The following is a 15268-nucleotide window of genomic DNA, read 5'->3' on the forward strand; positions in this document are numbered from 1 at the left end:
TTGTAATGCTATCATTGGGACATAACATATTTACCTGTCTCCATCTCTGAGTCTTTTAAACTGAGTCACTAGAAGACACAATAAGGTGGGTCCAAGCCGACTTCCTGGAACCAGGTCCTCCACAATCAGGGCTGGAAAAAGGTCCACATTTTTAGGTGTCCCATAGAGGCTAAAATTATACAATAAAAACAGCAGAGAGAATAGGTTCTATCACCATTAATATGTCTAAACATAAAATGTCATAATGAAATCTATACTATTGGGCATTTACAAAATCAATAGGTTGTATAATAGAGCTTATAATTAATAAGCATGTTTGGGATACAACAAGTGGTAGATTTGAACCTTTTTTCAATTGTTCCCTGACAGAGCTAAAATCAGAGACCCCTTGTCACACATTTTCACGTAGCTGACCATCAACAGTTAAGTTGAAACATCTAGCCTTAACCCAGCCTAAAATGATTATGTAGAACAACAGGTCACCTTAAGACTGGGTCACTGCCTATAGAGGCTATAGGCTGTGATCACCAAACTCCTATAATGTTTCTGAGTATTCAAATGACTGGAAGCTTCATCCTCTGGACCATTTTGGACATGGTTGGCCAAGATTAGGCCAATTGGACCATTGGGACATTTTTATCTCTAGGCCCACTAAAGTCATTGTGGAGTGTTGTACACCATTAAATTTGGAACTGTAATAATGTCCTAGATTAGGGAGTGCACATGTAGCAGCCACGCCAGGTGGCCATTATGTGATGCTTTACATATCTTTTTAGGCCTTTACTTTCTCAAACTATCATAACTGGAAACCTGTTTCTATATCTCATGGTATTATATCAATCATGGTATTCTCACCTACGAAGCTTCTCTCGTATATCTTGATTCTTGATCTCTTCCTTAAAGTCCTCAAAGTCCTGGGCTGATGTTAGATTGCAAAAAACCCTGAAGTCGTTATAGGGAGGAATACCATGGTCTCGGCCACGTTGGATATTAATTGCAGCAAGATCCAAGGACACAGTATGTACTGCAGAAAACAGTTTCTCTGTGAGTTCCAAGTTCAGCAGCTCTGTGGGTTCTCTCATCTTTCCAGGTACCCCAAAAAGTCCCCGAAGCACTGGATCAATGCCTCCATCCTGGATCAACCTGAAGGGACTAAAGAAAGTCTTGTGCAGTGGGAGATGTCCTTGCTTAATGGGTTGAAAGCTTTCATTCAATCGATAAAGAATTGGGTTAATCAATGTGTGTCCAAATCGGAAGGCAGCAGTGGCAAAAGCATTAAAGATCCCACTATTGACACTAGGGTCATAGCCTTTGTATTCTCCCAATATACTCAGACCAATTTCTCCAAAGATTTTAGGAAGCCAGTGTTCAAAGGTGATGTGCTGCATTTGAGCACCTACTAATTTCCGGGCTTCATGGTAGACCTTGTCCCCATTCCAGAGAGGGTTAATTTTTAGCAGATGTTCAGCAATACGGTTATGTTCCCGAAACCACAGCGTATGCATGGAGGTGAGGCCAAGCTGTTCATTAGCCCTATGGTCTCCAGCAAGGAAGCATGGAACTGAGCTTTCTCTTTCATCCCTCATACACTCTGTCGGAGGTCCACTGGAAGAAGGCATCAAGTGTTTTCCTGAAGTAGGTACCACTTGGCCAACTTTTAACATACCCTTCTGGTTACGAAGATTTCTCAGCTCACGGGATTCCTGCTCCGTACTTCCATAAACATTTGAGGCATCCAAGTATGAGGTCAGCATATTAACCTGCTCTCGAGAATAAACAGAATCCAAAAGAAGAGAAGTGACTCCACTCCCACAGACTGGACTGGATCGAGCAAAGAACATGCATCGTCCACTGTTCCCACGTGGATCATTGTCAGGTATATCAATTGGAAGGCAGGGAGGATCATTGGTGCAAACTTGGCTGCAAGGTGCAGAATCTGAAAATCTGGACATACTGAGTGCTGGCACAGTTTGGTCCAGATCATGGTCCAAGAACTGCCCCCATTGCATGAGCATGTGTGTGTACTGAGAATCTGGAGTAATGGTCTCTGAACCTATCATGGTTGTGGACACCAGACGCGGTAACGGTAAAGGCAAAGCTCCTGACCCTTCCGTGGCTCCAAGTCCACGTGGGAGATTAAATCCATTCTGGTAGGAGGGTTTAAGAAGACGCTGAAAGGCAGTGAGAGATGCCCCCCATGTCGGATGTTGGAGGTTGTTACAGGTTCCATCATGCATGCGATAATGTTGGTGGAAACAGAGATCAGAGCAGTTAGGAGTCCGTCTGTGGGCAGAACAGCCAGACAAATTGGCAATCTTGCTGATATAGTGAGGGGAGACCAGTTCACTGTAGTGGTAGCCTGTAGAAACATTTCATACACAAAATGAGCATATAGTTATTGAAAAGATAATGCCCACCCACCAATGATACTTTGCACCAGAGGACCACATTCCAGCACCATGAACCGACTGAGATAAGGAGGACCAGTTGTGGAATGACCAATCTAGGAATTGAACAATGCCTAACAGCCCAAATCATTAGGGGGACCCACAGCTCTCCAATTAGAAATGATAACAGACATCTTTATTGTGGGTTGGAGCTATGTTTTTCTTATACAGAGCCATTAATCCCCTGCTTCAAAATCATGGACTTAAAGGGGTTCTTCAGGCTGCAGATACTGATGATCTATCCTTTGGATAGGTCATCAATATCAGATTGGTGGGGTCCAGATGTTTCGAGCTCCTGCAGCACTGGGTACTATACAGTGTAAAGATATGATACAGATCTGTACACTGTGTAGTGGCCGTGCTAGGTTATGCGACTCAGCTCCTATTCAGGTAAATAGGAGATGAGCTTTAATACGGCACAGCTGCTGTCCGAAACAGCTGATCAGTGGGGGTGCCGGATGTTGGACCCCCACCGATCTTATATTGATGGCCTAGCCCGGAGAACCCCTTTAAACAACATTTTGAGATTCTGACTGCCTATAACCATCAATAGAGAAAGCTCCTTACATACACATTTATACAGCTTGAATTGTGTTCAATGGGGGCCCCCTACTGGCAACTTCCGGAAGCCTGAGTTTTATGATGCACTGGTAACTCAAGAACTGTGTAAAGGTGATTTAGGGCCCTGTACCAGAAAAATATATTTTTGACCACTATAAGAGATATATGGTGCAGTTGATGAGACCCAAAAAACTGTCAACTTTCAAAATCTATGTATTTAAAAATAGATAAAATTGTGTTAAATAATGTCAAATTCAATGTAAGAATGTCATTCTCAGTTCCACATACTTCAGTGGCCACAGTGACAAAACATTGTCAGGTGGATTCTGCTCTGTTACCCAATGGTAGCACTTCATACAACAGTACTACAATGACTTTTTTTTATTTTTTTTATATGACTCATGCTGATTGTTTCCACGTCTGCTGATGGTTTCCATATTGAGACAGGAAAAAGATGAACATATTTTGGATTATTGGAACTTTATTTCATCAGATGTTTACTGGACTGAATTCTTATATATCGTTCACTTACTTGTAGTATTAAGATCTTCAGGAAGTCCTTGCTGCACATGTTCCTCTATGAGTTGTAGCGTCATCTCTAGGATTTCTGCTGCCCTTACTATTTCGATAGCTTGAGGATCTCTGGGATAACGAGCAAGTGCCATCAGGTCGCTGGGAGATTTGGGGAGCCTAAGCAAACAAATGAAAGCCAAATTTTTTCTATGAATGATAGGACAGCCACTTAACCTGATCGGCAGATGCTCCAGATATAAATCCCACCCAGAGAAGATGTAAATTTCAAAATGTAATTATCCACCCATTGAGATGCCTATGAAACTAGTCTCCTACCAGCTGAACAGATGCCTGTGAGCGGAGTTGAAGCTGGTGTTGACACTATGTATAGCCTCTCGTAAGGACATCTCCACATAGGCATCTCCAAAGCGCACCATGTCTGACAGAAAACAGATGTGGCCATTATATGAAGAGTTTGATATTGAAGATACAAGAAGAATACACTCTGAGACTGGACAACCTTACCTTGTGGCTGTATGTAGAGCTGTACTGACACTGAGTTCACCCCCATAGAACTTGTAGCATGACACTCATACTGGCCCCCATCACCATGGCTGACCCTCAGGATCTGGAGAGTCCCTGATTCTTGAATGATGTGCCTTCCATCATTTGGCAATTCATCTCCTGATGAGAAGTGAATAAAATCTCAAAAATAGCTAATTTCTGAATGTAGCATATTACATGTACACACAGTAGTGGACATGCTCTGTAGGCTAATACATGGCCATATCCTTTAGTAGTAAGTAAACACAATTTTTAGGACACGATAATGGTCAGACCAGTGTTTTTTTGTGTTAGTAGGCCATGTCCGGCTGTTCTATAGAGATGAATGGGGTGGCGTGGCAATGCAAATGCTTGACTGCTGCACCATTCATACTAGGGGCACCCGTTCTTGTGATATGAGGAAGTCACAATGGTTTGAGGCCCACTGATCTAAAAGTGATCCTCTTTAAGATTATTAAGTTTTTGGAAGTGTTGGCTGGTTGTCCACAAGTTATTAATGATTCAGCAGATATTTGGTTTACACATGAGTTCACTTCAAATGGAGTCTTTTCAGGACACTGTGCTGTGTCATGTACCCTGCTGAGGGCTTTCAGTCCTAAAATTTGTGGCATAAAGCCCAAGCCGAGAGCAGCTGAGGACAGCAGTTTTATAGAGCAATTAGATGTCAATATGATGGGTTAATTAAAGGAATATTACAATTTCAGCAAATAAATGGTAAGCTTTACCGAATCAAAATGTATACAATCTTTCAATATACTTTCCATATCAGTGCTTCACATTTTCAATATCTCTGTTTTTGCTGTCATTGAATTTTAACCCGCTTTGTTTTCTTCGAGCAGGTAAGAATCTGTCCTGGTCACGTGATGACCACACACTTGCAGTGACCCAGTAAATCACTGATACAAGTTAATGTATTTGTAAAAGGGGTTAATGTATTTTCACTGCTGTGTTATGCGATTCCAAGAGCTGATATAGGAAAACAGCTTAGTTATTGTGTCCCGTACAGGAGGTGGCTGGCTGGACCTGCCTCCTCTGAGGGAGATGCTGTGTAGTCTGATTGCATCAGCCAGAGAATCTTGCCTAGGCAGCCGAAGTGTGAGGATCTGCATGTGCCTATGCAGTCTGACACTTATTACAAGAGGTTCTCTATTCCTACATGCCGAGGACAAGTGCCAGACCTCTGTGAAATAGAAGTAAGGAATCCGTAGACTGTTTAGGATCACAAAGGACTGTGTGTGATAGCAAATGTAACGCTTGTTTACGGCTATGGATTTTGCTGCTTGTGGAAGGTGTTAATTGCCTCCAGCACCCACGCTTTTACAACAGATTAGCTACCCACTGAGGATCTACACCGTGCTGTGGGAACTATAGTATTTATTATGGATTTGAACACATTATGTTAATTTGGGGAGTTGTCTGGATTTAATAGAGAGCTACTATACAGTCTGCTTTCCCATATACAGCCTTCGAAAGATTGTGTGTGGGTGTATGTGGAGAGACTGACCTTATCCTTACAAGTATTCATTACTAGGAATACTTCAGTAAAGCTTGTTGGACTCGTTACCCTACACTAGCTTCCTTATTGCCTCGCATCCAACACCAGCACTGCTGCCACCATTGCATTGCCTTCACACAGAGGGAGTCCTGCCTTGCATTCATCTACTTGACATCAAGGGCACCACATCTATCACCATCCAGAACTCAGGGAGTGCCCCGAGGGAAGATGGGATGCGCCCTCCATTCACTGCACAGCCCCAGGGAGCACCAGAGTGAAGACAGCTACAATGAACCACTACCCTCATATCAGTGCCACTACTACCACTCCTCCCAGCACTCCCACTTCAGGTTGCTTCACACTTGTAATGCTGATTACAGTTACAGTGTGATTATCAGAGATGCGTCTTTTTGAAAAAAAAAGAAAAAAGAAAAGAAAACGTGTTTGACCTTCACATGACCAGTAGTGTTGATCGCAGATATTCTAATAGCTAATTTTTATCGCGAATATCGGCACTTTGAGAATTCGCAAAGATGTAGAATATAGTGCTATATATTCGTAATTGCGAATATTCTAGATTTTTTTTTCATTAGTAACCTCCCTTCTTGCTTGTGGGCCATCGAGAAGCCTGCAATATCTTTGTCAGAGCTTAGCAACATCCCTAGCAACCAATAGGAAAGTTGCCTACCCCTTACTATACATTTTCTGCAGTTCTGAGAAAGAGAGCAGTGACATTGCTGTGCTCTGTGCTTTCACCTGGATCCTATTTCTTATCCAATTACATTAGATAGTTAGCTCATATATATATATATATATATATATAATACAGATAATTAGTGGGAGATAGTCAGTGTAGGTTAGATAGTGATATAGTGTAGCTGATAGGTTCCAGTGCAGGGTGTTAGGTAGTGTAATAGGAATTACTGTTTCTCTGCTGTCCATACATACATGCTACAGACATAGTGCTGTGATGTCACAACAATACAGAAATATCTACTCAGACCTGATAAAATGTAAAGTAGCATGTATTGCGCAAAAAATATGCACATCATTAGTGCCGATATGCGCAATTGTGACAATAATGACTGGAGATCACGAATTCTAGAATTCACAAATTTATTGTGAAATATCGCGAAAACGAAGATTGCCTATGTCGCTCATCACTAATGACCAGGGCAAAAGAATACCCCTTTAAGAAAGACTCCACTGGTTATTTGGGGATTCGGAGCATGGCACTCATCTAGATATAGGGTCTGATGCCAAAGCTGGCTGTACAATTAGATTTTTATTGGTGCATCCCACTGACTTCCACATCCCACATCACCCCTAATAGAGCACAATATTATCTTGATTGTTATAGTCTTGCAAAAAATCAAGATGAGAAAGGATGAGGCCATTACCTTGTTTAGTCCAGGTTATGACTGGAGCTGGGCGCCCGCTTGCAAAACATGGAAATTGGGCATCTTGACCCTCAGTTAAGGTTTGGTCACTGGGAAGAACAGTAAACTTCTGCACTTCTAGAAACATGGATTACTCCAGTAAGTAATTATACTGCAGCAGTAAAGTAGTTATTTTATACTGTACCTGATTGAACTTTACAATTTTTCCACAATTTGTTGCAGGGGCAACAAGTAATCAGGAGGAGCCAATATAAGAACTGTCCAACCTTGATCCTCCTTTTTTTTTTTACCAATCTTATAGATGGTGTCTAGACCTGCACCAGATTTATCACAGGTGCTCAGGCTGGATGACGGTGTAGGTATAGACACTTCTGTCTGACTTTATACCACCTGGTTGTTGGATAAACTAGATGTGCCAAAAATTTTCTAATTTGCCGACTTTTGGCACAGTTTACAACAATGTCTAGGTGCACCCACATTAGCAGATGTGGGACAATTTCTGTCTGTCGCCAAGAACCAAGATAATTCCCCTTTTATCAACAGCAGTTAAGCAGTGATCAATAAGTAACATACTGTATGTGATCAGCTACTTGCAGGAGAAATTGCTTAATTTAAAAGGGTTTTCCAACATTATAATACTGATGAACTATCCTCTGGATAGGTCATCTGTATCTGATCGATGGTGGTCTGACACCCGGGACCACTGATCAGCTGTGTTGAGAAGGCACCAGCACTCCTATGAGCGCCGGTGTCTTCTTGCAGCTAACCAAGCACAGAACACATTCACTCTCAGCCTCCTTCACTTCTATGAGACTGAGCTGCTCCGAGGCTACGTGACCGATGAACATGTCATCACTGGGCTAGGAAACACTGGAGAAGGCCATGGCGCTTACATGAGTCCCGGGTGTTGGACCCCACCGATCAGATACTGATGACCTATCCAGAACATAGGTCATCAGTATCTAAATGTTGGAAAACCCTTTTAAAGACATTGTCCAAACTGACTAATCCCAATATAACAGCTTTAGTTTATGAATAGACGCTTGTGCTTCTTCTACCTTGCACAATAATAGAGGCAGACGCCTGTATGGAGCCTTCGCTGTTGTTGGCGTGACACCAATAAAGTCCCTGTTCAGAGAAGGTGACATTTTGGATATACAGGTCTCCAGAGCTGGTGATGGTGAAGCGATCATTAGTGGAGACAGGATCTCCTGTGTCTGTGGTCCATGTAATATGTGGCTGGGGATCTCCGGAGACGCCACATTCAAGCGTTACGCTGCTGCCCACTAGGACTTCTGTGTTCTGGGGCTGAATTATAAAAAACGGCTTTGCTGTGAGAAAGAGACACATCTTGAACAAGATATCGAAGATGCAGGCACTAACAGAAAACAAAGGGGAGACAACCAATATGGCCACCATTGCAGTTTCTACAAGGGTTAGCACACAGCTATCTCTGACTTTTGAATGGCAAACCTGACCATATCATTTTGAAGACTTAAGGAAAGCTGGGCGATAACTCATATTGGTAGTCACCCACCTTTTCCCAGACACAGGTATAGGTATTGTATCAGTGATCTCCTAGTCTCCAGTTACTCACATCGGCTGCCGGAGTACCGTAGAATGGCCTCCGGTGTGCGCACCTCTCCGGCTATGTTTTTGGCCGCACATTGATAAATGCCTTTATCAGATTCCTGTGTATTGTGGATCATTAGGGTCCCATCGTGTAAAAGATTCAGACGCCCATCATAGCTTGTATCAATCTCATTGCTGTGAAGAAATCATATAACAAAGGATATACATTGTGCAATAAACTTGTCCTGACAATACCGCCATACACTGCTCAAATAGTACAACACAGTGGCCTCAAATACCACAGTACAGTACAGAAAGAAGTATCCTAGAGTGCCTCAATAATATCACCACACAGAGCCCCAAAAGTACCACAGTATTGAAAACAGTACCACCAAAAATCCAAATGGCCGGATGTCCGGCTTTAGGCTGGATAGTTCCGTTTCCTGGAGCAAGGCCTGGACGGACGATTGAGTGTCCTCCTTTTCCATGTGAGCGTATGCTACAGCCACAGTCTAAGTCACTAGAGTCGACCAACATGTCACTCTGTGACTGAACATGCACTCAGAGCCCGCTCACCTTAAGGTCCCCCTCTTTTTTTTTTCTTGCATGGAATGTTATTGGGAGAGGGGCATGGCTTAGCTGAGTTGGGGGCAAGGCCTAGTAGAGTTGGGTGTGTGGCATCAGGTGTCATCCTTTTTGGGGTTAAGCAAGTGCTAACTACACAGTGCCAAAATAACAGTGCCATGGAAACCCCACATCACATGGTGTCCAAAATCCACCATATAGTGCACAAAACCCACTGCCCTAACAATACAAGTACACAAGGCACAAATAAATACAGTATCGGAGTGATACTACTATATGCTAGAAAAATACCATAAACATAGTACCACAATGTGCCCCAATAATACCACAGCATGCTGCCATTCGAAAAATATTACCATACAATACCGCCAAATACATTGATATACAGCGCACTTATACAGTTCCTATAGTGGACCTGCCATACCACCATGCAGTACACAATCCACCGGATGGACTCACTTGTTGTGTAGCCATACAATATCAGGTTTAGGGTTCCCTTCTGCCCGACAGATGAAATAGACAGTGTTCCCGAGAATGACATCTGCATCTTTAGGTTCTGATGTGATACGAGGAACCTCTGAAAAGGAAATTGTGCAATTCAAATTAACAAGTAACCAAATGACCATCGGAGAAGAGAACCACTACTCACAGCCACATGGAATATCATCCAACCTTCTACCAATTAGTTCACTAAAACTGCTCAGCCTATGTGTCAGTAAAATTCTATTTATGAACCAGGAAGCCCTGGATGAGGAGTAAGATAAGTATATAAATAGATTATAAAATCTGATGGCTAACCGCAGTTGAACTGGTCCTTAGACAATGAGCTCACCGACGTCCCTCGCAGGTGGACAGGATGTTCACACATTGCAACTGTGTGTGTGCTGCTCCTCTCTGTGAGCATACGGAGAAGATCCGCCAGCCACATGAGTTCACAGTGACAGAACAGGGGATTGGAGTCCAGGCGTCTGTTCACACAGAAGGGTCAGGAGCCAATAAGCTTCTCATCACATCAGTCATGGTACAATAAAATCATATAAAACTACCACTTACAGCCGGTGGAGAGATGGAAGCTTAGAGAATGCTCCGGGCTGAATCCTGGTGATCCGGTTATTGTGCAAGAAACTGGAAGCAGTCAAAACATTAATGTGGTTCACGGACAGCAAGCAGAGTTGGTGAGGAATTGAAGCAAATTAGATATTGCAGAACTTTTCATTGTACTGTAAATGCTTTAACCCTTTCCCACATACATGTAAGTCGGGGAATGTGGTCAATTGCTGCATCCCTATGTAAATGTATGGGAAGAGGATCACGTGAGAACAGGAACTGTGCTTGCATGATCATGGCTGTACATGACTGAGGTCCCACCACAGCAGCAGGGATTGGAGATAACCCCTTAGATGCTGCAGTCAATTGCAACTATGGCATGTAAGGGGATTTTCAGAGTAAGGGCTCATGCACATGACTGTTGGGTGTTTTGCAGTCTGCAAAACACGGATACTGGCCGTGGGCATTCCGCATTTTGCGGAATGGAAGGTGTCGGCTCCTAATAGAACAGTCCTATCCTTGTCCGTAATGCGGACAATAATAGGACATGTTCTACTTTTTTGCGGAACGGCCATGCAGACATACGGACACGGAATGCACACAGAGTAATTTCCATTTTTTTGTGTTCCCATTGAAGCGATTGGTTCCGCATACAGGCTGCAAAAAAATAGAATGGAAACAGAAAAAAATAAGTTGATGAGCACTAACGCATATCCCCATTGGCACCTTGTGATCATGTTGCTAAGGCAGCTGGAGGCCTGTCTGTGTGACATTGACCGGTTTAATACACTGCAATTCAATACAGAATACAGAAACCAGTGAGCCAGGATCAAGTCCCCTAGTGCAGCCCAAAAAAAAAGTTTAATTGTTTAAAGAAGTTTTTCAGGTGGATAATAAAGTGGTTTTAATGGGTTAAAAATAAAAAGGATCGTTACTCACCTTACTGATCCCCTGCCTCTGCCATTCTGACACTGATCTGGTCCCTGCTACTCTCCACTTCCTCCTCCCAGGCTCGACACAAGAAAAGGCTTGGACTGTAGGTTCAGCCAACTACTGGTTCCTGTGGCCAGTGATTGGTTTAGCAGGCAGTCCAAGTCACTTCCTGTGTGTTGAGCCCGGGAGCATTGTAAAGGCAGCGGTGGGGGTCGGTCAGCTGAGTAATGATTCTTTTTTTTTTTTTCAATCTTTAACTCATTCTGTCCTTTTTTATTCCCCTAGAAATCCAGTTTAAAATACTGGGAAAAAAACAAAAAAAAAAAAACATTTTCCCATTAAAGGGCATCTGTCAGCAAATTTGTACCTGTGAAATTGGGTGACCTGTTGCATGTGTGCTTAGCAGCTGAAGGCATCTGTGTTGGTCCCATGTTCATATGTGCCCACATTGCTGAGGAAAAGGATGTTTTAATATATACAAATGAGCCTCTATCAGCAACGGGGGCATTGCCATTACACCTAGAGGCTCTGCTCCCTCTGCAACTGCTGCTCCGTCTGCATTTTGATTGACAGGACCAGGCATTATGATGTTTTTACTGCCTGGCCCTGTCAATTAAACTGCAGAGGCACAGCAGTTGCAGAGAGAGCAGAGCCTCTAGGTAACAGCAACGCCCCCGTTACTCCTAGAGGCTCATTTGCATATAGTAAAACATCATTTTTCTCAGCAATGCAGGCACATATGAACATGGGACCAACACAGATGCCTTCAGCTGCCAAGCGCACATGTAACAGGTCAGCCAGTTTCATAGGTACAAATCTGTTGACAGATGTCCTTTAAAAATTTACCCTTTATGTTAGGGTAAAAAAAATACACTACTTAATTGGTATCAACATATCTCTAACAACCCGATTAGCCTGCACACTAAATGCAGTAAAAAAAAAAAAAAACACCAGAATCACTGTTTTTATTCTACCTGCCTCCAAATACAACAGAATAAAATGTGATCAAAAAGTTTTATGAATGGTACCAATGAAGACATCAACACATCCCACACAAAAAAAATAATCAAAAGGAAAAATAAACTTTTTTTATGTGTTTTTCATGCAGAAGTAATTTAATATCCAAAAAAAAACATACATATTTGATATCTGATAACTGTACTGACCCAAAGAGGTTCTATTTATGCCACATGCTGAACGGCACAACATTTAAACCACATAAATCAATAATGGAATTATATATTTTTGCATCCCCCCAAAAAAGAATTAGTAATAGTTAATAAATTATATGCCTCAGAATGATGCGATTGAAAAATACAACTTGATGCAAGCTCTCGATTGAAAAATGTAAAAAAAAAAAAATATTGCTCCTCAAATGCGAGGATGAGAAAATCCAAAAAAGTTGCTGAGCCATTAAGGGGTTAATAGAACCAGCGTGAAATGGTTGATAGCAAGGAGAAATATATTGTATTCCATATCCATGAATTAAAGTAATACCCATTCTGCCTAGTGCAGGGTGTGAGGGGGCAGGGCACGCACAGTGACTCTCAGACTACCAAAGAGAGAATGACTGTGTCATGCTCCGCCCCCGCAGGTCACTATGCAGAAGAAGCATTACTTTTATTCATGAATATTGAACCCCAGTACTCACATGGTATGGCCTGTGTGTGCAATGATAGAATTACATATGACCATATTATGCATATGATGTGTGCGTCAGATTATTGCACTTACAGCCTCTCCAGCTTGGGCAGGTCCCCGAAGGTCTCTGCATCAAGAGTTTCCAAGTTATTGAAGTGAAGATACCTGGTGTAGGGAAAGAAAACATATAAAGTCAAAAGTAAATGTAAAATACGCATTCAGAACGGTGGAGATGCTGCAACTGTGACAGATGTGACACTGACCTCGGCGAACCTGTCACCGCGAACATCTGCAGGCAGCAGGTTATAGAACAGGAGGAGCTGAGCAGATTGATATGTAGCTTTATGGGAGAAGATTCAGTATAATATTTCATTTAAAGAGGACCTTTCATGGAATTTCTTTTGTTTAATTAAGTACCTTTACTTGCGAGGCACCCTCCGCTGATGCTGCTGTCCTTGTTCTTTTTTTCAAATACCCCTTGCATGCCCCGCTGTGCCCCCTGCAGTTTTGACACCCACTATGTTAATACTGAGCATCGTTACAGGCAGGAGGAGATGCCAGAGTTTCTCAGGGAGCATCTCCTTCTCCGTGGCTGTGCTGCAGTCCAATCACAGCAGAGAGAGTCACAGCCAAGGAGAAGCAGACACCCCCTTAGAAACCCTGGTGTCTCCTCCTGCCTGTACTGATGCTCAGTATTAACATACTAGGCCCGAAAACTGCAGGGGAGCACAGCGGAACATGCGAGGGGTATTTGAAAAAAAGAACAAGGACGGCAGCATCAGCGGAGGGTACCTCGCAAGTAAAGGTACTTAGGTACTTTATTAAACAAAAAAAATTCCATGAAAGGTCCTCATTAATTAGATGCAATTTCTATGCTGAAGAGTCATGAGGGCGGTCCTACCAGTGATTGACATCTATGACTCTACTCATACACAGCTGTCACTCACCGATAGGACCACCCATGTGTCTCCTAAGCATAGAAAGAGCATGGATTTAAGGACATAAAATACAAACTATTCTGAATCTTTTACCATAAGACCACATATCTGCTGCCTGCAGATTAGACTGCATTTTCATAGTACGTTAGCTTTACGCATAACGAAGGTGACCTTCAAGATAACTGGTAATATCACCTTGGACAAGTATACTCACAACTGCTCCAGGGACTGGAGGCCATAGAAAGCATTCCTCTGTACACTGCGGATCTCATTCTTGTAAAGATAACTGCAACAAAATAAAGACCAGGGCATAAGAGGTAGAGACCAGTGTGCAGCGACCCGGGAGCGGAGGATGTGGCTGAGGTTGTCACAGACTTGTCCTCACACTGTTGTTCCTTAGTGCCGTGTAGTAAAAGGAGGGGGCACCCTTTCTTCTCTCGGGGCATACTCTGAATATGGGGCTACTCTCTGATGGTAGTTGGAATGCCCTTGATGTTAGGAGTTTGGATGGGGGCAAGGCAAGAGGTTTAGAGTGAAATGGTAAAGAAGTCAGAAAATCAGGTCAGAGTTATGCCTTATTCACACCTCCGTGTTTGGTCAGTGATTTCCATCAGTGATTGTGAGCCAAAACCAGGTGCGGCTCTAAACACAGAACAGGTGCAGATCTTTCCCTTATACCTTATGTCTGTGGAGGCTCCAATACTGGATTTGGCTCACAATCAATTATGTAAATCACTGACCAAACACGGATGTGTGAATGAGGCATTAATTTTTTTTTTACTGTATTGCTTCCGATTAAAGCAAATCACAGCTCCAACTGTTCAAAGTGCAGTTCTCTCCTAGATAACTGTGTATGGATTTCACAAGGATTGGAATTATGTATTAGAGAATTGAGTAAAGCACACTGTTTTTCCTTTCCCGGTGCCAACAAAGACCCGACGGTCACCAATCAATAGTATAAATATGTGGCACGCATTAGAGCCAGACCTTCTTCAGCGACTTGGAATTTCTGGGGTCAGAAGTAGTGGTGCGATCCAGACACCCCACTACCTCTGACCACAGAAATTCCAAGTCGCTGAAGAAGGTCCTTATGGACCGAAATGTCCAGCTCTAATATGGAAAGTGGTTACAAAAGTATTTAATTTCCTATAAACTGGATCATGAACCTCTAATTGTGAAAATCACTTAATAAAATCACCTTTAAATTGCAAAGAATATCCTGTGTGCCACATATTTATACTAAGGATTGGAATTATGACCCTCTGTCCCCTCTATCTTAGCTAAATAGATTACGGTACCTATGCTTGGCCATGCAGAATCCAAATTCTCTTTTTCTCTCTCTTTCTTTAGATCTTGCAGAGATCTGTTAGTCTCTGAAGTCTAAGACCCAAAAGGAATGAGCACATTGAGTTTGCTTCCTTCCTATCTGAAAATACACTCTAGACTCTCCTAAAAGTTAGGGGTGGGTCTAGCACACATCTAACCTCCTATGAGGGCTGATCCACAGTTATTAACCCTTGATTTGCCTTCCATATACACGATACTGGTAGACATACATAACATGGTATAACA

General features: G+C 42.6%; 1 protein-coding gene across 2 annotated transcripts in view; it reads right to left on the minus strand.

Annotated features, from left to right (window-relative positions):
* Window positions 1-15268, minus strand: part of LOC121004836 (peroxidasin homolog) — a 66864-nt gene that overhangs the window by 31419 nt on the left and 20177 nt on the right. For both annotated transcript variants that reach the window (XM_040437211.1, XM_040437212.1), the window contains exons 4-16: window positions 13911-13982; window positions 12852-12923; window positions 10191-10262; window positions 9936-10105; window positions 9597-9714; window positions 8578-8747; window positions 8039-8311; window positions 6981-7097; window positions 4047-4205; window positions 3858-3960; window positions 3541-3698; window positions 856-2359; window positions 35-169 (exon numbers count right to left, since the gene is read on the minus strand). In XM_040437211.1, coding sequence (XP_040293145.1) covers window positions 35-169; window positions 856-2359; window positions 3541-3698; window positions 3858-3960; window positions 4047-4205; window positions 6981-7097; window positions 8039-8311; window positions 8578-8747; window positions 9597-9714; window positions 9936-10105; window positions 10191-10262; window positions 12852-12923; window positions 13911-13982 — 3123 coding nt within the window. The remainder of the gene's footprint in view (window positions 1-34; window positions 170-855; window positions 2360-3540; window positions 3699-3857; window positions 3961-4046; window positions 4206-6980; window positions 7098-8038; window positions 8312-8577; window positions 8748-9596; window positions 9715-9935; window positions 10106-10190; window positions 10263-12851; window positions 12924-13910; window positions 13983-15268) is intronic.

This window comes from Bufo bufo, chromosome 6 (assembly GCF_905171765.1).
Source record: "Bufo bufo chromosome 6, aBufBuf1.1, whole genome shotgun sequence".
Lineage (NCBI taxonomy): Eukaryota > Metazoa > Chordata > Amphibia > Anura > Bufonidae > Bufo > Bufo bufo.